Genomic DNA, 27,086 nt, shown 5'->3' with positions numbered 1-27,086 from the left:
CATTTCTTCTGGAAACAGGCCTGGAAGTTGGCTGCGGTGGCTGCGTGTCAACGGTGGGAGTTGTGCTCCGCGTTCCAGGCAGGGAAGTTACTTAGTATGCTCTTTGGATAAAGTAAGAACTGGGCTAGATTTCCTATGAACAGAGGAAGGCTCCCTTGGTATGGATTCAGAAATCCCTACTGATGCCAAGTTGCTACAGCGTTACCAGCAGCAGAGTGCTGAAAGAACAGCCTACAATGCGTCCACACAGGAGCCACCATTGTACAGGTAGAGAACAGGAGTGTAAAACGCCAATTATGTGTTGATGATTACAGGTATGGAAACGAAGATTTGCACTGGGACTTAGACATGCCTGAATTCTTGGTCACAGCACTAACAACTTGTAATGGACTGTCTCCTTGCCAGATGTAAATAGAATATAGTGAGCTGATGCCTGTTGAAATGCTCATTAATATGCTAATTTTGCAGTGGCACACACATTGTATGGCTTTTCTTTTAAAAATAAATTGTATGTCTTTTTTATTCAAAGGAATCCAAACCACACCTGGTCTGATATGTATTTTTGAACTCTGTTTCCGACTCGGTTTACATGATGATGAAGTAATGATTATGTAATAAGCAAAAAAAATAGATCAGTGCGTCCATCCTTTTCCCCCTAATCCTTCTGCTGAATAATGACACCTTTATCCTCACTTTCTCTTAGGAGAAACAGAGTACCCCAGCTGATGGGAAGAGCAGTGGGCAGATAAAGGCTACTTACACGTTTCTCGCTAGAATCTTACTAAACAGTTCATAAATCTTTATACCTTTTAGAGATAGTATGTATGTCTTTGTAGTTTTCACGTATAAAATCTATCATTTATTGCTTTTATGTCATCACACCAGTTTGGAGCTTGTGATCAACGTAGGCTAATTCCTCAGTTTAGTTCATCTCAGAAGAAGGAACTTTGACTCTGAATAATATTTTTTTAAATTAGAATTATGTTCATGTTCACTTAAATGTTACATTTTGACAATTAAATTGAATATTATACCACTGCAAGTCCTTCCTCTTATGTATTTAGTACAAATCAAAGCTTTCTTCTCTTTCTGTTTCAGAGAAGCTACAATATTTCAGAAGGCTTGCAGAAGTGTCAGTCTCAATGCAGCTGAGGAAGTCAGATCCCTTCCTCATTTTATCGGTAAAATATATTTCCTTTAATCATAGAATCATCCAAGTTGGAAAAGACCTTTAAGATCATCAGATCCAACCATTACCCCAGGACTGCCAAAACCACCTCTAAGCCATGTCACTGAAGGAAATGTCAGATATTTTAATTTGCCTTCTTGGGAACCACCCTACATATAATCATTTCAGCTGAACAAGGTATAAAATCAAACTCAGAAATGACCTGACATCTTCATGTGGATCAGGGTTGCCTAGAACCACATCTAGCCTGGCCTTGAATGTCTCCTGGAATGGTGCAATTGATCAATAGTACCTGAACTTAGTTCATGGTTTCCATGCTTTTATCATTCTGAAAATTACAAATTAATAAAATCAAAGGAATTTTTAATATATGCTTTGCTATTTTTAACGTACATTTGCATAGGTTTCCTTCTAGTGGAAAGCTGTCATGCAGTGTAACAGATGTAGAAACTACAGAGCTCAGAGCGTAGATTTAGGGATTCATTGTACATGCATTACATTTTCTGCAGCTACAGTTCCAAGCTACATCATCCTCATTTCTTCTTGGCAGTTCCTGAGGAAATGAGGAGTAATATCTTGGAACGCCTGTCAGAACACCAGCGAGGCCGTCATGATGAAGCACTAACCTCAATGTATCATGAACTTGCCTGCGTTGCCAGGGTAAGACTGGGTTTTGTAATTCAGATAGTCTTAAGTCCTCTGCTAAAGTCAAGGCTTAATGCTGAAAAGATTGCACTGACTTCCTTACCTTTTTAGGAGATGGAGCCCTTTGTTTTGGAGCCTGGAAAATTCCTTCTGACAAAACTGATGGAATCCGATAGAAAAGTTGAACATCTGTTTAAAAAGATTGAGTTTGCCACTACTCTGGAAGGTTTCTCAATTGAAGTAAGGCAGCTTATGCCATTGTCTCCTCTTCAATTCTTTGTACCTGGTCTGCGTAACAGCTTCTTATGCCTTGCTGTAGTTTTAAGATATATATAAATGCCGCCTTTTTTTTTTTTTTTTTCTGCTATTTCATTTTCAGTGAGAGTGAAAATAAATCCTTCTTGCAGGGTTTGGAAGAACTGTGGAGTATCATCCACCAGGAATCCTTAACCAGAAGGAAGTGGATTAAGGAAATGGATGAATCCCTAAAAAATGTTGAAAGAAGTCGAGCTGATCAAGTGAGCTGTGGTCTTCATAGCTGTTAATTGAACATAAGATGGTTTTTTGCTTCTGGTGCTGGGTGTAGTGCAGGGAGTAGTTTGTTTCCACAGGAGCCAAAGACATCTGCCAGGGGTTCTGTTGTGTAGGCAGTTAATGTCTTTTCCCCAGTAGATTCTCTCGTACCCCCATAATCAGAAAATACTTCTTTACCAGTTACAAGGTGTTTGTTTCATTCACAATTACCTGTATTAAAGATGCAAGGGACATGTGAGATGCTTTTATTTTTCTGCAGTTAGTTAGGTCAAACTGTAGCAGGTCTGAGGTTATTTTGTTGGGAAGCACCTACTCCACTGCTGGGAACTGCCCAAGCTGGTTGGAGCTTGGGCAGGCTGGGTATTAGTAATAGATATGCTATGCTTCTGCAGGCTTCAGCCTGACCTGTAAGTCATTTGAGATCACAGGAAATGTGAGGATAAATAAACAAACAAATAGTCCATAAGGAAGTCCTTGCTGCTTTGTCCTTGCAGACAAACAAAAGCTGTTATACCCATGTCAGTCTGGGTATGTCTTCGTAATGAAGACACTGTCTTTGTAATGAAGACACTGTAAATAGGTCCAATAATTTTTCTATTTGATTAGTTATAAAAAATACCAGAGATGATCATGTTTGCTTAAATCCACCAAACACTGGTGGATTCACTGCAGGTATTTGAAAGGAAGTTGGTTTAATTTTTAAAGTCAAATTGCAGCCTGTCTGCAGAACACTCACTCATCACAGCTATTAAAGAGAAATTGGTTGAATAGTAACAAAATGGAATGTTTTAGTTACTATTTATATGAGTGGTTTAAAAAAGTATTTAAGATTTTAAGTATTTTAAGATTCTCTGCTCAATCTGTCTGATTTTAATATAATGGAAAAAATGGTTTGTTCATAGCATTGCTTAACTTTGGAAAGTGACGTTGGAGTTACACGGATTTTTTTGTTGCTGTTCTTTTTTTATTTTACAGATAACAGCTGTACTGAGGAAGTATACTGTGATACTGGAAAACATTTCCTTCTGCTTGTCGGCTGATATTTACAGGCTGATAAACAATGAGGCCATGGTAAATCTTTCATCCTGAGAGGCTGATTTACTTGTGAGAAGTAGCAATCAATATTCCCAGAGTGTCTTCTTTTCCAACTGAAATTCATTATTTCTACTTACCAATCCCTGCCTGTAGGAAAGCTTTTTATTTTGAAGGATATTCTTTATGATTTGTATCATTTGTATTTCCCACTCATTTTACACAGAACATGTTCTTTTTTTCTTTTTTTTTTAATATATATTTTATGCTGCTTTTATTCCTGTTTTGAATTTTTACTGCACAGCTCATTAACAGAGCACTGTTGGCTAACCAGAGGGCAATTGCCAAGCTGTTCTGTAATCTAATGAAATCAGAGCTGAAGAAGGAATTATTCCATCGATTGAAATGGCAAGACAGAGTCAAGGACTGGAAGCTCATCCAAAAGAACTGTGTAGTTCACAGTTTCAGGTCAGATATTTTACAGTTATGTTTTGACGTATGAATAAGACACAGTGATTAGTGTCCCAAACAGATACTTACTTCAGTGTATTCTTCAATCCTACAGAGAATTTATGGCAAATGAAGAAATACAGAATCCCCCATCTGTGAAAAAAGAAATGGAAAATATGATAACAGATCAGATTTTACTTGGTGAAAGGAGACTGGAGTTTTTGCAGCACCTGGGGTATGACAAAATTGAACAGGAACAAAGGAAAATATAATTCTTTCTAGAGTTAATGAAGGTTTTGATAGCAAAATGCAGTTTGCTCTCTTTCAGTGTGTGATTGTACAGTGTAGCAGTAAGGCAGGGCCAGGACTTCATTTGTAAAGCTATGTTTAATAGAAAAAAAAAGCACTCTTGGTTTTGAGTGCACCAGTTACACTAAATGGGGGAGATCGAGGGCTAGAAATGCAGGAACATGAAAGTAAATATTCCTAACCTTTAAAACATGTTAGAAAGGGGCAGACAAGTATGGGTGGATTGTATAAACTGGTGATCTTGTCAAGGCATTATTGCTGGGAGGAAGTTTAATTTACATAATAAATTAAGAAAGAAGTCTTTACGGAAATCTAACACTGCTACATTTGCATATCCATCCTGACCAGAAGATGGTTTGGGTGTAATGCATTAAAATATTTTACAGTTTTTCTTTTACAATGTATTTAGCAACAGGATAGATTACAGTTAGTTCCCTGTTGGTAAACAGTGGTCTTGTTGAACAGCAGTTATTTTATTTTCATTGTGTCCCTTAAGATATCCCATATAATACCATAATTGTATCCCTTAAGAGCCAACCAGATTCTCTTTTAAGATATCTAACTCTTGTTTCATATTTCAATAGTGATTTGTTGCCTCCAACACACACAAAAGCTGAGATAAGTGAGTGGTACAGATGTTTGGTGAATTTAAACAAAAGTATAGGTAAGTTGGAAAATCATAAAAACAGTCTGTAATTCAAGCAATTCCAGGCAACACTGAGTCAGACAGTTGCTTTGAAGTATTTGCTATGTTTGTTCCATGGGTTTCCATATATCTTCTAAGTTGCTTTGAGCTGGCAATAGTACCCAAATAAACTGTCCATTGCCTCACGTCCCTTTTGCCAGCATATTTTTTCATGGTGAGACCCAGCAGGAACTGACTTGGTTAGAATTAATGTGGGGGAAATAGAAGATTAATCTTAATGCAGATCAGTTCTCAGTAATACAAAAATACTCCTCTTGGAGAATTAGAGGGGAAGTATTTGGAATGCTTCCTTCCTCCAAGTCCTTTAGTGTGCCTTCCGTGTGTCTACGTTCTCCTGAACACATCCTGTCTTAATATTTGTAGCCTCTATAGCAACAAAGAAGTTGCTAGTGATTGTAAATAACTCACTGCCTTTAAACATAATAATTAAAAGATTTGTATTAAAACACCTTATTGGTTGATAGTATTACGTAAGTGTGAAAACACTACTGGGATGTTACCAGTGCTGAGACTCAGCAGAGGCCCTCATTTCACACTGCATTGTGAAATACAGAAATCTTTACACTGTTCTTCTCTGTTCTTACGTGTCCTTAAGATACGTACAATGTGCAGTGTATGGGGAAAATACGCATCCAGTATGAGAGAGTCCAGCAGACATGTTTGGCAGCCATGCAGCTACATAAGGTTAGTATCAGCTTTGCAAGTTCTTGGAAGGTTGCTAGTAACAGCGTACAGCGGGTTGTTACATGAATACATGTTTGAGTATCCACCCAACTTGAGATAACAAGTTTTTAACCTGTCTTATGTTAGAAAAGTTTTTGTCCATTTTGTTTCACAGTATCATATGGTATTTGTACTTGAGATGTGTAAAAGCAGTAAAAAATGCCAGTAGTGAAAGGAGTGCTGTGCCACTTTTAGGTGGAGGACCCAGGGTCACAACCCTCAATCATTGGGAAAATCTCTCTTTTCTTGGGAAAGAAATTCCAACTCTCTGCCTTAGCTTCTACCTTTGGGTCCAAATGGAATTGTACTGTTTACTAACAGAATATGAGATTTGGGGGGTGGGGAGTGGGGGGTGTGGAATGGGGTGTGTGCTGAATCTTTATTCACAAGAAAAGAAGAAACACCAAGTTTAGCTGTGCTCTCTAAAAGTCACACAGTATTTGTTACATTATGCATATGTCAATAACTTAGCATTCTTTTTCTTTAGAATAAGTTGTTGAATCTAAACATTTGCACAAAAGAGGCTGAAGAAACTGTGAATTGTGACTTTCTTCAGTTGACTGAGAAACTAGAAAATCGCTTTGAAGAAGAGCTGGAGCATATGGATGTATGCTTGTTGCATTTGGTTTTCTCACTCTCTGTTCTTCCTGCGCTACTGCCTGAAATGCTACATGCATCTTAAGCTGCTGCTGTCATATCAGACAGAGGTCTAGAATGTGACTCAACACCTGCCCCACAAATAAAACCAGTTTGGTATGATTCAAGGAGAAGAGTTCCTAATTGTTTGGTATATATTTATAACAGGTTATCACAGATTAATTAGCTATAGCACATCCTGCCTGGAGGCAGGGAATAGGTATAAGTGATATCCCAAATTTCTTTCAATCCTATCTTTTATGATTCCATACATGAAAATGCCTGGGCAGTTGTTCCTAAAATGACAGGTAGCCCAATACTTCAGGACATGTGCTGAACTTGGTGATTCCGTGCTTTACAGTACCAGAATAATAAATAGGAGTTTTAGTATCACAGCTTCTGGAACAAAAGTCCACATTCTTCCTTGGTTTACTTGGACTATTTTTAACTCTCCAAATAGAAGTGGCCATGTTGAATATTGATAGCACACTGCCAGATAGCCTTCTAACATGTCATATGTCCCCTTACTCATTCATTTCACCTTCCAGCAACAGTTTAGTAGTAACTGGTTCACTTTAATGTCTTTCTTTAGAGAGACTTTGAGGAGCTGGCTAAACAGCATGAGCAGAATTGTCAAGACTTGTACAGCTATTTTCAGGAGGCCATGGGTCTCTGGGATGTTCATCAGCTCAAACTGTCCCAGCGGGAAGATGAACTTCAGAAGAAATTAGATGGGTGCAGACGGGAACACAATAACTTAACTCAGGTATAAACATAAACCCAAGGATGCAGTTTGATGTAAAGAGAGGACTTCTTAATGCAGAGAACCCTCTGGAATTCAAAATAGCTGCTATAAAATTTACAACATTATCTTTGACGTAATACTGGAATTTCTATAGAGTAGTTTCATTGAGTCAGGTAAATTTTTTGCTGCTTGATTCACACTTAATGTACGGTGATATTTTATTCTTGACATGGCAAAGGTGATAAAGATTATATTTTATGTATCGAGTGGCTACAAGTTTCTATTACTCGTAAGATCTTGTAAGTTGTAGGGTCTTGTTTGTGTGTCAAATTCTTGAATTATGGGTATAACATGCAACTTGGGGTGGAAATGCCAGAGCTGTTCGTTATCTATGAAAGATCTTCAGAGTATATGAGTTTTTCTAAGGTAGATTCCCTTCTTGGTGTAGAATATCTGTACCTAATTAAATTATTTGAATCCTAAATAGTGATGAAGCATTTTAGTAATTACAAATCATTTTTACTGGCTTCTTCTTATGCGGCCCTAGATGCTGGAAACTAATCTGCATATAATTTTGAATAAAATGAGAAGAGAAAGCTCCGAAGAAAATCTGAAGAAATATTTGGAGAATGCATTTTCTTCTTTAGATGACATTAGAGCTAGGTATGAGTTTTGTAGGTGCAAACTTAAAAAGTAACGCACGTTTAAATGTTGCTTTTGTTACTTAGGTCTTGTTTATGCTGTAGTGTGAAAGGCACTGCTTGCTACTTCATCTAAGAACGTAAAATAAAATAATTTCTTTATTGAATGAAGTAGGGCAAAATATACTCACATGTTAGAAGTGAGACTGATAGAAGTTTTAAGATATACCAGACCAGTATTATTATGTGGTAACATGTCATCCATGCCACAGGGCTGATTGTTTATTCAGAAGACAAAAGTAGTGTTTCCGATCCTTTAATCACATGCATCAAAAGGAAGTCAGTGCCCTCACCTGTGCTCACAGATTTGATCCCTTTCAAAGTAACGAGGACTAGAAGTCACTTTAAAAATCACGTCAAAACAGCATATGCCTCTCTCCTTGCTGAAGATCTTAGCCTAAGGTTTGAGAAATAAATAACCAGAGAGGAAGCAGTTATGTTTTCACACCCAGAAGGTGTTTTGTATCTGTTAGATCGGAGACATATTAGAAGGGTGATACGCACCTGCAAGGCAGATACTCTCACATGCACACACCTCCCCTGCACCTGTGTTTAGAGCTGTTGGTTCAATGCTCTTTTTATTCTTTGGGAAAATTTTAAAACCCCAAGGTAATGTACCTTTTTAGGTGAGTGAAAATAATGATAGAGTACAATGTTTAGCCTAAAGTTTTCATGAGATTGGTCGAAAAGTTAGACATTGTAGTCGTATTTCATTTTATTTCTATACATACTCAAGTCTATTAAACAGTGACCTTAAATTTGACAGGTATGAGACCTTCAACCAAGTTCTAATGGATAAAATAATGGCTTACCCAGAAGCTATTTTTCAGGAATTGATTTCTTATAGTATATCCATCAGCCAATATTTTAATGTGAAAGAAGTCTTCAAACAGGTATAAAGAAAACAAACTTCTTCTGGTTTAAAATCTTACTGGTGTATGAATTTTTCACTTTGGGGAAAATTTACATGAGCTTTAAAATTTAGATTATAGAAACTGAAGCATTTTTTGGCCGTAGGACTGAAGTGGGTTTGGGTTAAACGATTCTTTTTTTTTAAATTGTGTGTGGGGTTTTGTTGCTGTTTTGCTTCTAGAACTTGCAAGGAAAGACAGACTGCATGCTTCAAGATCAAGGTAATATCTCAATGGTGCAAACAGGTAATTTTGCTTGCTTGTTTTCAATCTGTTTCTTTGGACTGTGACCAGTAAAACTCTTCTTTAACTGGAAAGAACTAGTTAAGGCTTCAGAAGCTGAATGCCTGGTGGAGCAGCAAGCTGAGAGCAGTGTGCAAGAAAATGAAGGAGAGGAAAAGATATACAGTTGTCAACAGGAAAATAAAGAAACACACACAGTTGAGAATGAGGAGATTTTTGCCCAGGAAACTGAAAAAAAAGAGAACAGTGAAGATGAGGAGGGTATTCCTCATGAAAGTAAAGAAACTGAGCATGCAGAGCAGGCGGTAAGTTTTACGCGGGTAAATGAACAAGAGTATAAATTGAAGGTACAATAAATTTTGCACAAAATAGTGATGAATAGCAAGTCTTTATTATTTTTATTATTATTATTATTTTAATGGTGCAAGTCTGAATTCCTTAAAGTAGATTAGATTTGGTTTATTGTTTTAGTTTCTTTCTGGAGTATTAGGGCTTTAGATCCTTTTTATGGGCAAATGGAATGTATAAAACAATTTACAATGGGCTTTTGCCCTGCTTTTACCCTTGTAAAAAAACTTTTGCATAGATTTTTTTTTTGAAATATCTTTATTTCTTTCATCTTGGTATTCTTAACCCAGGGTGACTGATTTAAGCTGTATTTGTACCTAAGTATTAGTTTTTCAGGTGTTTAGTGATGTGAATTTATCACCATAACAAAAATCATTTTAAAAATTTGGTGACTCTACCTAGGACACTTGCAAACATCTGTTCTTTGTACAAAGTTTGTTCAAATTGAGAATGTTATCTTTAATATCCTTAGAATTCTTACATTAGCTTGTTCACTGTTGATTCTGTGTCTTTAAAGGTAACAGATGATGATTTCCAGTTGTTTCCTAGGTTATGTTCAACAGCAGCAAGGCAGAAAGCTCTGAAATTGCCACTGAGATTTTTTGCACTTCTAGTGGCAATTCTTACACGGTTCTTAGAGTTGAAGAGGCAGGAAAGACTGGCATCCCAGAGACTTGTTTTACAAAATATGAACCAAAAGAATCACTTCCTGTGTACCTGAAATACATACTTGTTGAAGAAACAGTGTTTGTAGAGCTGAAAAAACGGTTAGTAGAAAACAGTTTTCTGTTCATTCTTTACCTTTAGGTAATAGACAAATTTCACCTGTTTGGAAGAGACATTGGATTAAAGATACAAAAATAATCTAATGATTTTGATGTTATTCCTCTTCTTAAACTGATAAAAATAGGAGAAAATTTGTATATTGTTTTTCATCCATGACTCTCAAATTACCTCATCAGCATTTACCTTTTACAGACCGTTCATATTTTACAGAATATTATTTAGTGAGAAAACTTATTACAGAAAAGCAATTAGTTTGCCCAAATTCCCTGCAGAACCATGGAGGTAAAATCCTTGGTACTCAGTATCATACAGCTAGCTTAAAAACTCTACCAGTATTGTGCAAATGGTAGTGAAAACACATCTCCCTATAGTCAGAATTTAAATTCTTAATATATTTAATATTCTTATTTACTACTTACTGTTTCTCAATGTAGTATTTCTATTTCAATTATAGTATTCGCCTCTGCTTTTTTGAACACTTGGAGAAATGGTTTGCAGAGTCCTTGTCCAACTCCTGTGCCTTTGTGGCTGCTAAGAAAGAGGAGCTGAATTCAGAACTTCAGCTGTATCTTCACTTGCACCAGCAGAAGCAGGAGAACATAGAGACAAATATCTACAATGTTAGAGCTGGTATCCACTTGTTTTTACTCTGAGCATTCCATGTCTTTCTCTAGAGAGGAACATAAGTGGACCAAGATCTGTTTTGGCATCAGTTGGTTCAGTAGTAGAGGACAATAGGAAGCAGTTCAGTGCCTACTAATTCCTAGTATGTTACTCGTATTTAAAAAAGCTGTTTCTATCCTATAGTTCATGCTGGCTCAGCTGCTATAGTGTGCTTGGAAAACAGCCAGCAGTGTCTTAATCAATAGCTTGATGGTAAAAGATGTAAGAAATGAACATTCAGTTTCTATTGTCAATATATGTGAGGCCTCGTTCTGGAAGTTATTTAGCAAGAATCTGCAATGTACAAAAAATAATTTTCAGAGTGTTGCAGAAAAAGAATTGGCAAATGTTGGGAGAGCCGAAATGCCGGGGCCCGGCTGCTGCCATGGGGGGGGGCAGGGCTCAGCTCCGGGCACAGCACCGACAAGCTGCAGATTGGCCGCTAACAACAGCTCTTTTCTGTATGAGAAGTGTCAAGTTTTTCTCGGGGGGGGGGGGGAAGATTTAAGACTGGTTTGGTGGCCCTGAACATCTAAACTGGAAACTTCGTTTTGGGGAGAACAGGCAAATAATTTGTCAATGCCACTTTTTCCTGCCAAGAGGATAGCTGCCTTTCTGGCAGTTTTCTTGAGAGAGATTGGGTTTGATTTACCTGCCCATCAGTTCACAACGGAGACCAAAAAGGTTTTTGTTTGGGGTTTTGTTGTTTTTTTCCCCACAAAAATATAGAGGGGTGTATTTTCCATTCAAAAGAAAATCCTTTACTTTGGTTGCAAAACTGAGAACAGAGATAATGGAATGTAAGGAGTGACCAAAACTAAAAGAAAAAAGAGGGCTTAGAGCAAAGACATTTGTGATTTGAATGGATTAGGAGCTGCCAGGGATACATGTCAAAGCCATAAGTAAAATCGAGGAAACAGAATTGGGTGTATTTTATTTGTACCTTTTAGCCACTCTGAGATCTGTCTCAGTCTATTCACAGCTACTTCTGCTAATAGGTTGGCTGATGGTTGTGATGGTTACAGTAAACATGGAATAATGACTATATTGTAACATTTCTTTTCTTGTCAGTGGAACTGTTGCTTCACAAAGAACGTCTGGAATGCCACTGCAGAGGGGTGGGGGAGGCTCTGGAAAAGGAGAGAGCTGAATTTCTCAGATTTTGTGAGCAGCAAGATAACATCTGCAAAAACTTAGAATCACATCTCCGTGATATGGAGTCTGTCTTCCTCAGTGCTCCTATGACTGAGAAGTAAGTGTGCCACAGGTGTTGCTGGTGTGAATTTCCATAGTTAAGTACTCCTCATTGCTGTCTGCACCATTGCTGGTTTGTGCTCTGAGGCTGTTTTGCATGTTATTACTCTTCAGCGAAGATTGCTTTATGAAATGCAAAAGAAAAAAAAAAGGAAAGTTTTTCTTTCATTTCTCTCTCCCTGAAGAAATTAAACCCAGAACTGAATGAATGGCAACTATTCTCACGCACTTTCAAAGTCATGGCAGTCTTAAAGTAGAAAAGATGTTTCATCTGTATACATTTTATCTGGTTTATTGAACCTGCACAGTAATATGAATGGACTAATTGGTTTTGAAGGATACTTTTCAACAGCACCAACTGCTTGCTGATCTCTTCAACATGTCCATCCGAACAGTCACAATTCAGTGGGCTGCTTTCATAATACTAAATCACTCTTGAGTTCTGAGATTTGTTCATGTTTCTATAGCCATCAGCCTCTGAATCATAATGTGTGTTGTTCCTCATTCTGTATGTTTTCCCTGTCTTATATTGTTTGCTATTAGGTTAGTTTCTTTCAGCAACAATCTGCAGTCAGAGCTACATAATCATCTGGAAATAATCCAAGTTTCCCTGAGGAGTTACCGAAACTATTTAGAGGAAGCTTTTGGAAAATTAAAAAATTCAAATGTGGATTTTCTTAAAACTTGCAGGTATAGAGATTTCATTACTGTTGTTTATAAATAGGTACTACTTCTAGGCACCTGAGTTTGTTGCATAAGGCAAGACAGCAAGATTCAAGTTTATTTTGTTATTTGTCTAGTCTGTTATTTAAAAAAGCAAACGTATTTTGGTAAGCCACTAATACTATACTGTTTTCATTACATTTGTGTTGATATCTATGTTTTAGGGCTACTTAGCTGAAATAGTCTTTGACAAAAGGAAGACTCCTGGCCAATTGTTTTTACTTTGCTGGTTGTTTTCAGATTATATTCGGAGGGAGGTAACTTTTCTCCTGAGGAGGTGAAGTCCTTCAGCAAGCGTCTTCAGGAGGAGAGTGAGCATATTGATGCTTTTGAAGGTTTAATCAAGACAGATATGGAGAAAATGGAATCGAGCTGCCTGGAGCAGGTGTGCCATTTCCTTCTTTCAAATGATACATTAGATTGGCATATTTGATGTGATTTATACTCAGCCCACCCCTAGATTAGAACTGTAAGACTGTTATGCATGGCAATTACGTGATGGAAAAATATAAATAGAAATGCTGAGTTCTATTATCAAAGTTTTAAAAAGTGAAAATTAATTACCTCTGTCTCTTGTTTCTGACATTCTTAAAGGCTACCGAACTGATCAAGCAATCTGAAATGAAATTTCGTTACCTCTTTATGAGTAGAGTCTTTATGGAGAAGATCCAACAATTTTTGACAAATCTACAAGTGCAAATCAAGTCAGAGGTATAAACAGAAACGTCAGAAGTTTGTTTAAATGAATTATAATAATTTCTCTCATATTACATTGAAGACATTTTTGGCTGAATTCAGAGTGGACAAGCATTAACTGACTTTTTATATTAATTCAAAACCTGTTTTCTAAGTCATTATAACCTTAAAACTACGTTTTTACTGCTGCTGTAGCTATGCTGGAACACTACGTGATCTTGCAGCATGTTGAATATGTACATTTGAATAGACCGGCATTTTTTGTGGTGCAGTAAAGAACATGAAGTGTTGCTTCTCTTCATTGTTTTCAGCTTCTCTGAGTACCAGTGCTTGAGTGTTTTTACCAGTTAGTCTCAAAGTGGAGCCTCGAAAATCCTATGAATGGGATTTTGCTTCACTAATATCTGCTTCTGTTTTAGGTAGCGAATTCCAATTTGCAGGCAGTGACATTAAACTCTTATCTAGAGAAGCTCCATACGAAGACGGATGCTTGTGCCCATCCTACTGCAGATAATGAAGTAAGTTTTAATCGGCATGAAATAGTACTTAATTTGACTTGGTTTTAATTTGATTCACTGTGCATGTTTGTATAATGTATAACTAATATTTTTGAGGTAGGCTTACACACATTTGGGGGTGGGCAAAAAGTGTATTTTACCACCGAATGTTTGCTCAGGAAGGTCCTTTTTTTTGTTTTCCTGTTTGCCAAACATAAACCTCAGCCTCTATACAATCTCATAGCTTCTGTGTGTGTAAATGAAATGGTGAGAAAATCATATGATTTTGTATGCAAGAATCAGCATATTTGGAAAGTCTGAAACAGCTAGCTTATCAAATACCACCTGTAATATCGTCTGTTTCAGGCCTTGACTTCAGAAGAGTTGTATGATTTTGCCAAAGTAGTGTTGAAAGAACTGAAAAAGAGGAGCCAGTATCTCGACTGCTTGCTAGTAAAAGCAATGAGCCTGCATGAGAATGTAAGATAGAATTTAAATTCTATATTTTACTTAATATTGAGTGAATTTTTATCTGTATGTTGCACAGGTTTTTCAGAATCCATGCTTTGCATTTTCAAATGAGGGAAGATGCTGCATTATGGCAAGCTGTTCAAGACTTTGTAACATTAGAATCATAGAATCAGAGAATAGTTAGGGTTGGAAAGGACCTTAAGATCATCAAGTTCCAACCCCCCTGCCATGGGCAGGGACACCTCGCTAAGGTCAGCTTCTTTAAGAGGATGAGTAAATCAGTCGCCACTGAGTTCACTAAATGCTAAAGATATAAAGTTCTTCACAATTATTTTCAAAATGTAGCACTATTCATAGATATGTATTTCATGGGTTTCTTTAAATAAATTAAAAAATTAAAAAAAAAATTGTCCTGAAGAGGTCTTTTTATGAAGTGGTTTGTTGTTTCTTTTTCTGCTTTGGTTAGGTTTTAACTTCCTTGTCTGGAAAGTATGTAATTTGTAGTCTACAAAGGATCATTGTTCTAAGGATATATACTTAAATACTGCTTATGATAATTGTGAGAATCTGCTCTTAACTACTTGTGTCTCAGAATTTAATAGCTCTAACAACTTTACTACTGGAACTATAAAAAATCTTTCTTTCAGCCTGTGAAGCAAAACAATGTGTTTGGAAGATCTGCTTTAGTAATCAGTAAATACATGTAATGTTTTCACTGCCTAGTACAGTCAACAGGGTTTCATTTTTCCTCATATTTCAGGAAGACTTTACCCCTCTTGCAACAGATGTTACATTACAAGGTCCAATTGCTGTTGCCACTCGAACAGAGTATCTCAGACATGAGGACAAAGCGATGGTGATGGGGCTGGATCCTGTCAAATTTCCTTTGTTAAATCCAAGCAGAATGGGAAGGCCTGCAGTTGATGATTTAGCAATAAGTGTTATAAAAAATTTACTTGAGTAAGTACTTGTTTGCCTAAAGGTGTTTTTCTGTGCCTGTCTTTATTTGTATTTCCTTTGCTACATACACCTTCTCTCTTCATGAGGCTCACCATAACACTACAAGGGGTTTCCCTACAGTATTTCTAAAAATCGTATTCCAGAAGCATATAAAGGTTTTCCTGAATTCATATTTTGTAGTTTATGTTTATATATAAAGAACTATTGAATATATTATTCCTACTTAATATTACTACATACTTCCTGGTAGCTGAGACTGCTTTCTTTGTAAGAGCAAGATTTCTAATAGCCAAAAATACCCCATTGTGAGTAATGAGTAACATCTAGTTTATAGCACTGTGATGAATTTTAGGTATTAAATTTTTGTCTTCCAAAGCCTTATTTTTAATTAAGAGATAATTCCATGCTACATACTTGAAAGAACATACAAAGTGTGAAATGAACAGTATGACAAGTGCGTGGTTTGCAAATAAATATGTTAATACATTTTTGCTTGCAGAAATTATGAAATTCTAGCTCAATGATTAGTTAGTCCCATGAAAGTACTTATATTTACACTGTCAGCTCTAAAAGTAATCCTATCTTCTAAATATTATCTCAGAAATTTAACTTCACTTAGCACATAGTGGGGGTAGAGAACTTCCATAGTTCTCTATATGATGTATAATTTAGTATATAACATAAAATACGGTATTCAGTAGCTCATTAGCTCTTTTTTTGTTTCAGAATTCAGGCATACAGAAGGTCTTCAGGCCTAAATCAGGATCACTCACTTTCATCAGGAGCAGGTGTGTCAGAATTTCTTTTACTATATTACATTAATCTAAATAGGGGCTCCTGAGGTAACCCCAACTGGCCCCTGCCAAAGTTTTCCATTTCCATATCTTTACTGTCCTGATCTTGGGTCCTCCAGCCACTTCCAGAGATACACTCACTCTCTTCCACATTCCTAAGTTCCCATCACAGCCAAGACTATGAATGTAGCCCTCTCATTTTCCTTATTCCCTACCTTAATACTGTTTTAAGCCTCCTCCCATCTACCACATATTCTCTATGATGTTCCCACTCCCCAGCGCACAACCTTTATAGCTGTTGCCACTGCTGGGCTACTTCAGTTCTGTCTGCCAGAAATTATTGTTCTTATCACTGTCCCTTTAATGTTGTAACAAAACGGTATAGAAATGAGAATGCAAACTATACAACCATAAAACAAAACAATCTTCAGCTGGCATTTATGCAATGTTCTTAACCTTTTCTTGTTAAATATAAAGCAATTCTTCCCACATCAAAGAAGAGTTCTTGCTTTAATGTATCGAATGAAGATCCTCGGAAATCTGCCTCTTGCAGCTCTGCAGCTCTGACTACCAGGAAGACGTCTCCTAGAAAACTGATACAAACAGGAAGGTAAGATCCCCAGAAAGGAGAAATTCCACTTATAATATTTGCATGCAGAAATTCACCTAAACATTGTCCCCTGCCTATTCTTTGAAAAATTGTTAATGCTTATTTGTATTTGCCTTCTTTCCATCCGTGCTTATCATTTGGGATTTCTTCCCTGTTATGTCCTCATGATCAACTCTGCATTCTTTTTTTTTGGGTTTTGGCTGGAAAACATTCTTCTTTTTATCCTGCTGTTTTGTTTTTTTGAAGTTATTGAAATACACACTAACCCCCTCTTAAATCAATATGGCTTAATTTTCAGGTCTGGTGTTTAAATAGTATGTCTTCAGCTTAGTCCATAAGTAAATGAAATGAGCTACTGTAATAGAATAGGACCACAGAATCATAGAATAGTTAGGGTTGGAAAGGACCTTAAGATCACCTAGTTCCAACCCCAGTATCATGGGCAGGAACACCTCACACTAAACCATGTCACCCAACACTCCATTTAACCTGGCCTTGAACACTGCCAGGGATGAAGCATTCAGAACTTCCTTGTGCAACCCGTTCCAGTGCCTCACCACCCTCATAGTAAAGAGCTTCTTCCTTATATCTAACCTAAACTTCCCTTCTTTAAGTTTTAACCCATTACCCCTTGTCCTGTCACTATGGTCCCTAATGAAGAGTCCCTCCCCAGCATCCTTGTAGACCCCCTTCAAATACTGGAAGGCTGCTATGAGGTCTCCAAACAGCTTCTCTTCTCCAGGCCGAACAGTGCCAGCTTTCTCAGCCAATCTTCATACGGGAGATGCTGCAGCCCCTGATCATCCTTGTGGCCTCCTCTGAACTCATTCAAACAGTTCCATGTCCTTTTTATATTGAAATGGAGCAACAGGAGAGTTTGAAAAGCCACTGAAGAGAGAATCCTTTTTTTCCCATTAAAAACTTATTTTCACATAACACTAGTTTTAGGGTTACATTTTCCTGAAGTTTTCTTCAGTTTCATGTCCATCATATGACTGACCTGCTCAAATAACCAGCCAGAGAAGGAAAATACTTGTGGATAGCTTCAAATTAATGTTTTGCCTCCCTAGAATACAGAAATACACCAGAGCAGTTCTCAGTGACAAGGAATTCCAGATGTTTGAAGAGAAGCCTCCAGAATCTGAGTAAGTTATGTATATTTTCAGAAATAGAAGTTGATCTGAAAAAAAAACCCCTACCTTATATTTATTTATAATTGTGAACTGTAGAGTTCACCACTGAATTTTGAGGTATTTAATATTGATATTTATGAGTTGAAGTGTTTACAGAACAGTTCCCTTTTGCAGCATAATAACAGTGAATCCATAGTCATCCATTTTATTCTATTTAGTGTCTGGAATGGGTAGCCTCATTGGAGCTCATTTTGTACATTTACAAAGAATGGGCTGTAAAATGTGAAAGTCTTGTCTTTCAGTTATTTTCATCTCTAAGATGATTAATAAATATTATACACTACATTCTTGTGCTCAATATTACATTCATATGGATAATCAGGGAACAAACTGTTTAGAAGGTGATTTTTAAATGGTTCTATTCTCCTCTAAGAAGATTTAATTTTTTTATACATAGAATTGAGATCTTTCATATGCACTACACAAAACTATTAAAATTGATGCCTAAGGTGTTTAAATACTTGGGAATTTTATTCCACATTGTGCTTCAAAATACTTCCAGTAAACAGCTAGACCCATCTTCAGATATTTGTGGTTTATCCCAAATGGCTAAGCTCCTAAGGTGAGGTTTCAGTACAGGATGCTCCCATGGCTGCTTTGTTACATGGAGTATTCTCTGGTAAGTGTTTCCAATAGCTCCTCAGCTCTGGGGCTTCTCCAGAGGATCTGCACTGACGGGATGAAGGTTCTGGGGCATTCTGAACATTTGTTTGTGTATGCTCTGAAAACTGTATTAAAAAAATCCAAAACAATATATTAAAAAAAACAGTCAATATTGCTTATGTGGTCACTTTACAGAGGGATTGTCTTTTACGTTTGGTGGGGTTTATCTATTTATTATTATTTATTTAATTTGTTTTCAGTACTTTTAAGAGGATTATTATGAATATTCTCTGGAGAGGTAACAACAGCTTGCTCTGCCTTGCTGAGGTAAGAAAACCCAGTGGTGTTCAGTCACTTGTGCTTTCATAGGTCTTCTCCCTAAGATGTCAGCTGAATCATTTGGCTCTTTGCAATGTCTGGATGGCTGTCCAGAACTTCTTCTTTCAGTGCATTTGATTTTTAAATAATATTTGGCACAGTGTATTTCTAAACACAGTTTTCTTCATAAGCATTACCTAAGCATTTCAGAATCAGAGGAAGAAAACTGGTCTCAAATAAGAGGGTGGTTGATAGCCTTATGTATCCCTGTTTCTATTTTATGCCTAGATGTGACTTGTTTGAATGTGTTATCAACAACTTTGCTGGTTTATCTTTACCTCCTGAAGGAATTTTACCAAATAGGGAAGCCTCAAGTCACAAAAATCACAGTGCCCGAAGGTCTGCCAGAGACATTTGAACATTGTGCAGAAGTGCTCAGACAGAATCTTTTGACATACCAAAGTCAGACAGATGATTACTACAACTTCTGTCTTATAGGTAAATTCATTCAATAAAGACTTTTAGTTCCTTGTGTATGTATTTTTTCAGTTACGAAAACTGAAAATTGCAGTGGTTGGGATTTATGTAGCTTTCTTAATCCATCATACTCAGCAGAAAAAGTCCAGTTGATTTTACTGGAAATTGGGCCAATATTCTCTTTTCTATACCATTAGCTACAAAAGGTGTGACAGAAAGGAACCTGACTGAGTTAAAAGATCTGTACAAGGTCACATCTTTTAACAAGTGCATGTTCTTCAAAGCACTGGACCTAGAAAAAGGAATGGCAGGGACAGAATCTCTGTCAGAGAAAATTCCAGGCTGTCTGACCCTTGCAGCATACATGGAACTTGGCTGAGTGTTTTTTCTCTGTGCAATTAAGACTTCTGTGTCACATAAATATCTTGTCTTTTCCAAAAAGAATTTCAGGATCAGTTGCAGTTGTTTGAGAAGGAGCTCTCTTACGTCTCCCTGTTGGCGGTTGATAGCCTTTTCAAAGAACATGAGCAGAAGCTCAGCTATTCCACTGGTCAGGTTCGTCTCCTCTTCAATAATCAGCTGGAAGACTGGGAGAACCTGAAGGTATGTGTCATGGACATCCGGTAATGCTTCCAGTCGAAGCAATGCTAAGTGCATCATAATTATAAAAATATTGTTTTATTAATCTCACTGTTTGTTTAATGACTCACTGCTGAGCTGGCCACACATCTGGTTTCTGTGTTTGCAGTTAGTTTGTATAGTTCTACTGGAAGCTTTGGATTTCCCTTAACTCAGGCTCTTTTCTCACTGCTTCCAGCACAGGACTGGTTCTTTACAATCTTGTGCAGCTCTGCCTGTCATTTGACACTTAAATTGTAGACTCTTTAAGGGCTGTGAGATTGTGGTATCGCTACACAGCTCATACTGCATGGATGCACTTGTGTATAAGTACTATGGTGTATGGATGGGTAATGAAATATCATTTATTAAGTTTTCAAAAGAGACCTATATTTGTCCAGTAATATCAGACCTGATAATAGAATCATAATGAAGAAGGGGAAGTTTAGATTGGATATAAGGAGGAAATTCTTTCCTGTTAGGGTGGTGAGGGACTGGACTAGGTTGCCAAGGGAGGTTGAGAATGCTCCATCCCTGGCAGTGTTCATGACCAGGTTGGACGAAGCCTTGGGTGAGATGGTTTAGTGTGAGGTGTCCCTGCTCTTGGCAGGGGGGTTGGAACTAGATGATCTAAAGGTCCTTTCCAACCCTAACCATTCTATGATTCTATGATTCTAAGATCACACAGGAAATGTTACAGAGCTGCATCCTGAGATTTAAATTCAGAAAAAAATACAAATATAAAAAAATAAACCCATCCTGTTTACCACTTGATAGGAGAGATTATTAGTTGAAAACAAACACAAATGTGAGATCAAAAGCGTGCTGTTCTGCAGCAGACAGGCAATTTGGTATATACTGCATTAGCCACAAAACACGCTACATTTTCTTTGTCTTTCTGAATACCTTTATACAGAATGTGTGGGTTTACGTCTTCCTTATTATGACTCAATTGTGCATCTTTACTGAAGGCATTTTTAATGTATTTACTTAAAGGCTGCACACAAGAATCAGTTACGTCCCTCCCTAGGACACCCAGGCAACTTGCTGCAGCTGGACGCTTTGTGTCAAGAGGAACTAAAAAGGCAAAAAGAGCAATCTGATGGTATTCATCTCAAAATGCGGATGCTGCAGGTAATTGTATAGCCATTGCTCAGCATGAACTTAGATTTTGGAAAGGAGAATACACCTTGAATACATTTTTCCTTCCCATCAAAAGTAAACTGGAGAATGTTTTCAGTTTTAGGCAATCCAATTCATATATCTTGTAACTTAAAAGTTATGCTTTATAAGCATTAAATCTGTATATACATAATTGCATATGCACATGTGCACATGTTTTATTGTGGAACTAACTGGTCTTTTGTATCATTCATTGAACATACTGAGGAAAAGATGACTTAGATCTAAATGGTAAGAATAAAGATATATGTCTAAATTGGGAGCAAGAGTGATGTCCTCTGGTTAGTTATATTACTTGCAGACAACATATGTCTGGAAGGTTTTCTTCTGTATGCGTTTCATTAGTGCAAATAATTGACATTTTTCTACACAAGAGTAAGAACTGGAATAAGAAGATATTTACAGGAGAGTTTTGGGAATCAAAACACTTTTTCTGCTCCATACTCTAGCATTACTGAATATCAGTTCTTTGCATGAATGCTTTTAGTTTAGGCTACTGACTTAAAACGCTATAGTGTCTGCAGAGTATATATATATATTTAATTCTGAAGTAATATCTCCTTCTCTTAGCTCTGTGAACACACACAAAACCACACATTCCCTGTTTTAGAATAATGCCTTGGCAGAACATTTGCACCCCAAGTACCCAAATTCCAGCATGGCCTTTGCTTTGGGCAGAAGGATGCATTTACAAACAGCTGTTTTTAGCAGGTTTAGGTTCTTAACCCAAATATACAACTAATGGGCACCTAACACAGAACTGTGTAGGTTTTTTGTACTTTAGGTAATCAGGTAGTGTTAAGAACACTGCAGAGAGGCACTTTTAGACTCTTCTATATGCAACTTAGAGCCTTCTGTGTGTTATCTGCAGCTGCTGCAAAACATTAAGGTTGGATGCTTGTGTAGTTCCTTTGGAGATAAACTAAGAGAAGATCAAATTATCAGAGGAATTGCTCTCACTTTTCTCCAATGTCATAACAGGACTGTGCTGCTGAGTGTGCTCAGAACTTTGTTTCTGCACTAGCTGCCTTCACTGAAAAGCTGCTTCTGGAATTAGATGAAAGCATCACTGCTGATGATGTACAAGTACCAAGTAAGTAAAGAAGAGATTTCTTTATCAGGCTTCTGCTTCCCTCTCAAAGATTGCAACAGACTTCCCCTGGGAAGAGGAGGCTTTTATGTGCTATAGTACTTTAAATGGGTAGATTTGCATGATGAAACATGCAAAGCTATTTCTTGAAAGTGAAGACAACTAGCTGCATATATTGACTTCAAAACAATGGTATTACTGCTGTTGTTTTGTTGCTGCTGAGTATATCTCCTGTTATCTCCCAGAAATTGAAACATCAAGAGAGAAAACATCCCCTCTAATGCACTGTAAACAAGCTGGATTTCCTCTAGAAATCTGTGAAGTTAAACAGATAACTGACCGGGGGAGCAGGTAACATCTGAAGCTGCTAAGTGCTGTTCTATGTAATTTCTCTTCTCTAAACTCATATCAGACACTGTCCTCAAATTTTTTTTTTCTGCACTTGTTGAAACTGCTGAATACTCTGCTTATAACTAGTGATGTCATTTAACTAGTTAAGGTCAATTTAGGTAGGCAGTGATTTGAAAGAAGGAATAGCAATGGATCCAAATAAAAGTGAATTATGTATTGTATTCTAAAGCAATACAATTTCAATATTATTACTATCATAGAATCATAGAATGTTTTGGTTTGGAAGGGACCTTAAAGCTCATCCAGTTCCAATTCCCTGCCACAGGCTGGGATACCTCCCACTAGACCAGGTGGCTCCAAGTGCTGTCCAACCTGGCCTTGAACACTGCCAGAGACGGAGGATTCACAACCATCTTGCACACCCTGTGCCAGTGCCTCACCACTCTCACAGTAAAGAATTTCTTCCTTATATCTATCTAAATCTGCCCTTTTTCAGTTTGAACCCATCACCTCTTGTCCTATCACTACAGTCCCTGATAACGAGTCCCTCCTCAGCACCCTTGTAGACCCCTTCAGATACTGGTAGCTGCTCTGAGGTCTCCACACAGCTTCTCTTCTCCAGGCTGAAGAGCCCCGGTGTTCTCAGCCTGTCTTCATATAGGAGGTGCTCCAGCTCCTGATTATCCTTGTGGCCTCCTCTGGACTTGCTCAGACAGCTCCATGTCCTTCTTATGTTGAGGACACCAAAGCTGCATACAGTGCTGCAAGTGGGGTACCACAAGAGCAGAGTAGAAGGGCAGGATCACCTTCGACCTGCTGGTCACACTCATCTTGATGCAGTTCAGCACACAGGTCTTTTCTGGGCTCAAGTGCATACTGAAGCATTTCATGTTCAGTTTCTCATCAGCCAACACCTCCAAGTCCTTCTCCTCAGGCTTCTCTGAATCACCTCTCTGCCCAACCTGTAGCTGTGTCTGTGATTGCCCTGACCCAGGTATAGGACCTTGCACTTTGCTTTGTTGAACTTCATGAGGTTCGCATGGGCTACGCCTCAAAAGTGTCCAGGTCCCTCTGGATCCTGTCCCTTCCCTCCAGTGTATCAACTGAACCACACAGCTTGGTGTCATCAGCAAACTTGCTGAAGATACCTCAATCCCACTGTCCGTGTCCCTGACAAAGATGTTGAACAGGACCGGTCCCAAACCCGACCACTCTGCTAGCCACTATTTATCAATTCAGCACTTTCAGATCTATGAACATACTGTGTATTTGCACTCAGATGAATTGTATTTACTTTGCAGAGACCCTGGAGTTCTAAAAGAAAAGGTTCTTGTACTAAATAAGGTAGTTTTTAGGATAAACCTTTTGTGGAGATTAAAAAATAATTAATCTTTTGCACTTTAAATACAAGTAACATGAATTAGTATAATCTGCTCTCTTTTCTTACTTGTTCTCTCTCATACAGTGTTTGCTTCTTTTGGTTTTTAAAGGACTTGGCCAGGAATACCCATGACTACTCTTGCAGACAATGCAGATTATGTTCTTTGCAGGGAAACTGCATCAGTTACAACAGCTAAGACTACACTGGGCCATGTAGCAGCAGTAGAAGCAAGAGATGCTGTATATAAGGTTAGTCTGTGGGAAGGGACTGTGACTTAGGAAGTTTGGGCAAGAGCCAGAGCAAGTTCTTTGTTTGAGATGCATGCATTCCTCTCTGTTCTCTAGAGAAGGCTGCTTTATAATCCTAGGGGATAATGGAAGTGAGGTGAAGATCTTGCATATATGAATATTTAAATTGGTGATCTTGATTGAAGAGATCAGCAATTTAAAAATTCCTGATAATTGCTGATATTGCTGATAATTTAGTTTCAGAAGTCTTTAAAAGGGACACAGAAGGAAAGCAGTGAATAATTCATTGTTCATATAGTTCTACTGCCAAAGGCAGAAAATAAGTGGCATAAAGCAGTCTTCTGACGCAGTGAATCAGGACATAGATTTAGGTAAAATAAAATTATATTTCTTCACTATAAGTACAATTTTGTCCTTTGTTGTTGTTCATACAGAAATACAAATGTAAACTTGAGCAGCAGTTTGCCCAGATCAAGGAAGAAAGTACAGCTCAACTGCGGGCAATTCAGCATTGGGAAGACTGGTGGAAACGATCCATCCATAAGATAAAACAACTCTATAGATGAGATCAATCAAATCTTACCGATGTCCTTCTGGTCATTGTTGGTTGTAAACTGACAAGTTTGTACTAATGTCTGTGATGTTACAAGTTTAGTCCATCAGAATCTGTTTTCCTGTTGCGCTGAACCAGTGCAGTGGTGAAAAGGAGCTATATCTTGCTTCATGAAAGAAACAAATCTGACGAATGTGTTGTAAATCAAATGTAGACTCTGCACCTCTTCCCAGTCATATCTCAACCAGAGTAAAGTTAATTCACTGTGGGGCTAGCTGTAATTTGAGAATCTAAAAAGCTAGAAGCCCAAGCAGTGGATTTATACTGAAGTTCATATTCAAGTGTCAGGCATGACTGAATTTGTCTGTGTCATGGGGGAGCCTGAGGTTATAATAGTGAAAGGCAGCCTCTTTAATAATGGAATCCAGCAAGAAAACATTTTCTTCAGCACAGATGAAGTCTTTCCCATGAGTATCCTCTCTTTCTTCACCTTCTTAATGACACAGCTCACTGCTTGAGTTTTAGAAATCTGAAATACAGGTTTAGAAATTTTAAATAGTTGAAGAATATTTTCCATGCAATGGTCTACAAGTGAGATATTTACCTGCAATCTGGAATGCTTCCCAAAGCAGGTCTTGAAGATAAAGCACCGCTTTGTTCCAGGAGGTCAAGCAAGTTTATTTAGGAGTAACAAAGCTACCTTCAACCATCTCACTTTTAGAAAACTCTCTGAACATATTTGAGGAGCTTGAGTAACTATTAAAAATGCTTTACCTGGTTTTTGTGTTTACTGAGACTTTGTCATTAGCTGCAACCACATCTCTTTTGTGTTTGTTTGCATTTGTTGTGAACCCCGCAGTTGTAAATCAGTTGAGGACAAATATGGTAAATGTCAGTGAGATGGCTTTAGATGCAAGGAGACATTCTGAATGCATCTGGCTCCTGTGTTCTTCCAGATTTGTAACACAGAAAATGAAGCAAGGGGGGAATGCATCAGCTGTGCTCCTAATGATGCAGTATTTCAAAATGTGTCTATTACATTTCCTGAGGGATTAGATATTTACTCTGTACAGATACCTGGAAGTAAACTATGCTTATTAAAATAGCTGAAACTACATTAAAATAACCAGAATGCCAATGTATGTTTTTAATTGTGTTAATTTTACTATTGAATTTGAGGATAACTTTTATTCTCCTTTCTTCTGTCTGTTCATTATCTGCTGTCCTTCCCCATTACCCAAGTTCTGTGCTGTCAGTCTCTGTATGCCATGGTGGTAAGTGCATGAGGATGCAGGTGCAGAAAACAAGACTCCCCAGCAGAGCATCTGCAGAGTGGTTCTGTCTTAAGTTTTTACTTATGCTTTGGGGGAAAATTCTGAGAGATGCTTATGAAATTGGAAATCTGGGAGGGACTGCAAGCACCACAGAGACAGCATCAAACTGAGGCTTGAAGTTTTAGAAAAATATATAGCCTGAAAATTGAGTAGAATTCCATAAAGTCAAGTACAAGGTTTTATATGCAATAGGTCTGGCTAGGAGAGAAAATGTGTGGGTTAGATTTGGCCACAGGCTGAATGTCATCACCAGTACTGTGTTTTTGCAAAGCAGGCAAAACATACTTTGGAATGTATGAACTGCACAGTATTTCAGTTTTGTGGGGTAATCCTGCTTAACTTAATACTGGTGAGGGGTCAGCAGGAGTATTTGGTTTGGTCTGGCACCAGGTTTCATGAGAATGGACTGATTAGAGGACAGTCCAAACAAAATTGAAATGGCAATAATCATGGGTCTTGAAGTTAACAATATACAAAGAAAGACTGAAGAAGTTGTGGTGGTTGAGCTCATAGGACAGAAGACGGAAGGAAAAGTTGTATCTTTCGAATATGTAAAGGGAGGCTCCAGGTGCATGATCACTGTCATAAAAAGATACAGATCTGAACTGCTGCAAGCAAGATCCTGGTTGGAAATTAGGAAGTCTCCTGATGAGGAGGGCAGTCATTAGCTCTGGTTGCCTGCCCACCCCATGTCTAGCCAGCTCACGAAGCATGGTTGAGCCTGTTGAGTCCCCCTCTGCACACTTTTCCCTTTCACATGCACTGGAGGCATCAAACACAAGGTCAGATATGTGGCACTGCAAAATCCTGGCATCAGTAGCAGCTCTCATTACAGAATGAGCTGGGCAATTAGCTAAAACTGGCCGAAGCACAGAATGACAACCAGAGGGGCAAGGCTGGTTGCAAATCCTTCTACGTTTGTGAATCTGCAGCATTTTTAGGCAAGAATCTCAAACTGCTCAGCATGAACCCATGAAAATCCATTATATTTATATATATATATATATAATATTATTTACTAAGTTGGATTTTGTGATGCTTCTTGGTGAAAACTGATTAGATTCATTGACAGGAGAGTGTGGAAGAAGCACTGAGGGGGGTTTCTGTATGGC

General features: G+C 37.8%; 1 protein-coding gene across 2 annotated transcripts; it reads left to right on the top strand.

Moving 5' to 3' along the window:
- The first annotated feature begins 160 nt into the window (after positions 1–160).
- On the top strand, positions 161–25,789 carry CCDC180 (coiled-coil domain containing 180). Of its 2 annotated transcripts, XM_061352338.1 has the most exons (36): positions 161–267; positions 1,099–1,181; positions 1,740–1,849; positions 1,946–2,074; positions 2,242–2,352; positions 3,344–3,439; positions 3,705–3,868; positions 3,966–4,085; positions 4,744–4,823; positions 5,461–5,549; positions 6,076–6,195; positions 6,817–6,990; positions 7,517–7,632; positions 8,437–8,563; positions 8,764–8,803; positions 8,900–9,129; positions 9,722–9,939; positions 10,413–10,588; positions 11,693–11,873; positions 12,419–12,565; positions 12,839–12,983; positions 13,193–13,309; positions 13,714–13,812; positions 14,158–14,271; positions 15,023–15,222; positions 15,949–16,010; positions 16,494–16,626; positions 17,697–17,771; positions 18,683–18,749; positions 19,088–19,238; positions 19,660–19,820; positions 20,832–20,969; positions 21,999–22,110; positions 22,353–22,458; positions 23,949–24,087; positions 24,522–25,789. In XM_061352338.1, exons 1-36 carry the CDS (start codon positions 161–163, stop codon positions 24,651–24,653), a joined length of 4,569 nt encoding a protein of 1,522 aa, XP_061208322.1. In that variant the 3' UTR covers positions 24,654–25,789. The 2 variants fall into 2 exon arrangements, with proteins under 2 accessions (XP_061208322.1, XP_061208323.1); XM_061352339.1 differs by lacking the exons at positions 161–267; positions 1,099–1,181 and adding an exon at positions 1,206–1,366.
- Positions 25,790–27,086: the final 1,297 nt, after the last annotated feature.

The sequence above is a fragment of the Neopsephotus bourkii genome, unplaced genomic scaffold, assembly GCF_033783945.1.
Source record: "Neopsephotus bourkii isolate Nb327-2 ecotype Australia unplaced genomic scaffold, CSIRO-AGI_Nbou_v1 NB_659, whole genome shotgun sequence".
NCBI classification, from domain to species: Eukaryota; Metazoa; Chordata; class Aves; order Psittaciformes; family Psittacidae; genus Neopsephotus; species Neopsephotus bourkii.
Note: the sequence above shows the minus strand (reverse complement) of the source record. Positions and strands in the feature narration are given on the sequence as shown.

Excerpts from the sequence above, each read along its gene's own strand:
- CCDC180 (XM_061352338.1), top strand. The coding sequence starts at position 161 with ATGGATTCAGAAATCCCTACTGATGCCAAGTTGCTACAGCGTTACCAG. Across the intron at positions 9,130-9,721 it reads CTGAGCATGCAGAGCAGGCG|GTTATGTTCAACAGCAGCAA; the intron begins GTAAGTTTTACG and ends GTTGTTTCCTAG. Across the intron at positions 22,459-23,948 it reads ATAACTGACCGGGGGAGCAG|GACTTGGCCAGGAATACCCA; the intron begins GTAACATCTGAA and ends TGGTTTTTAAAG.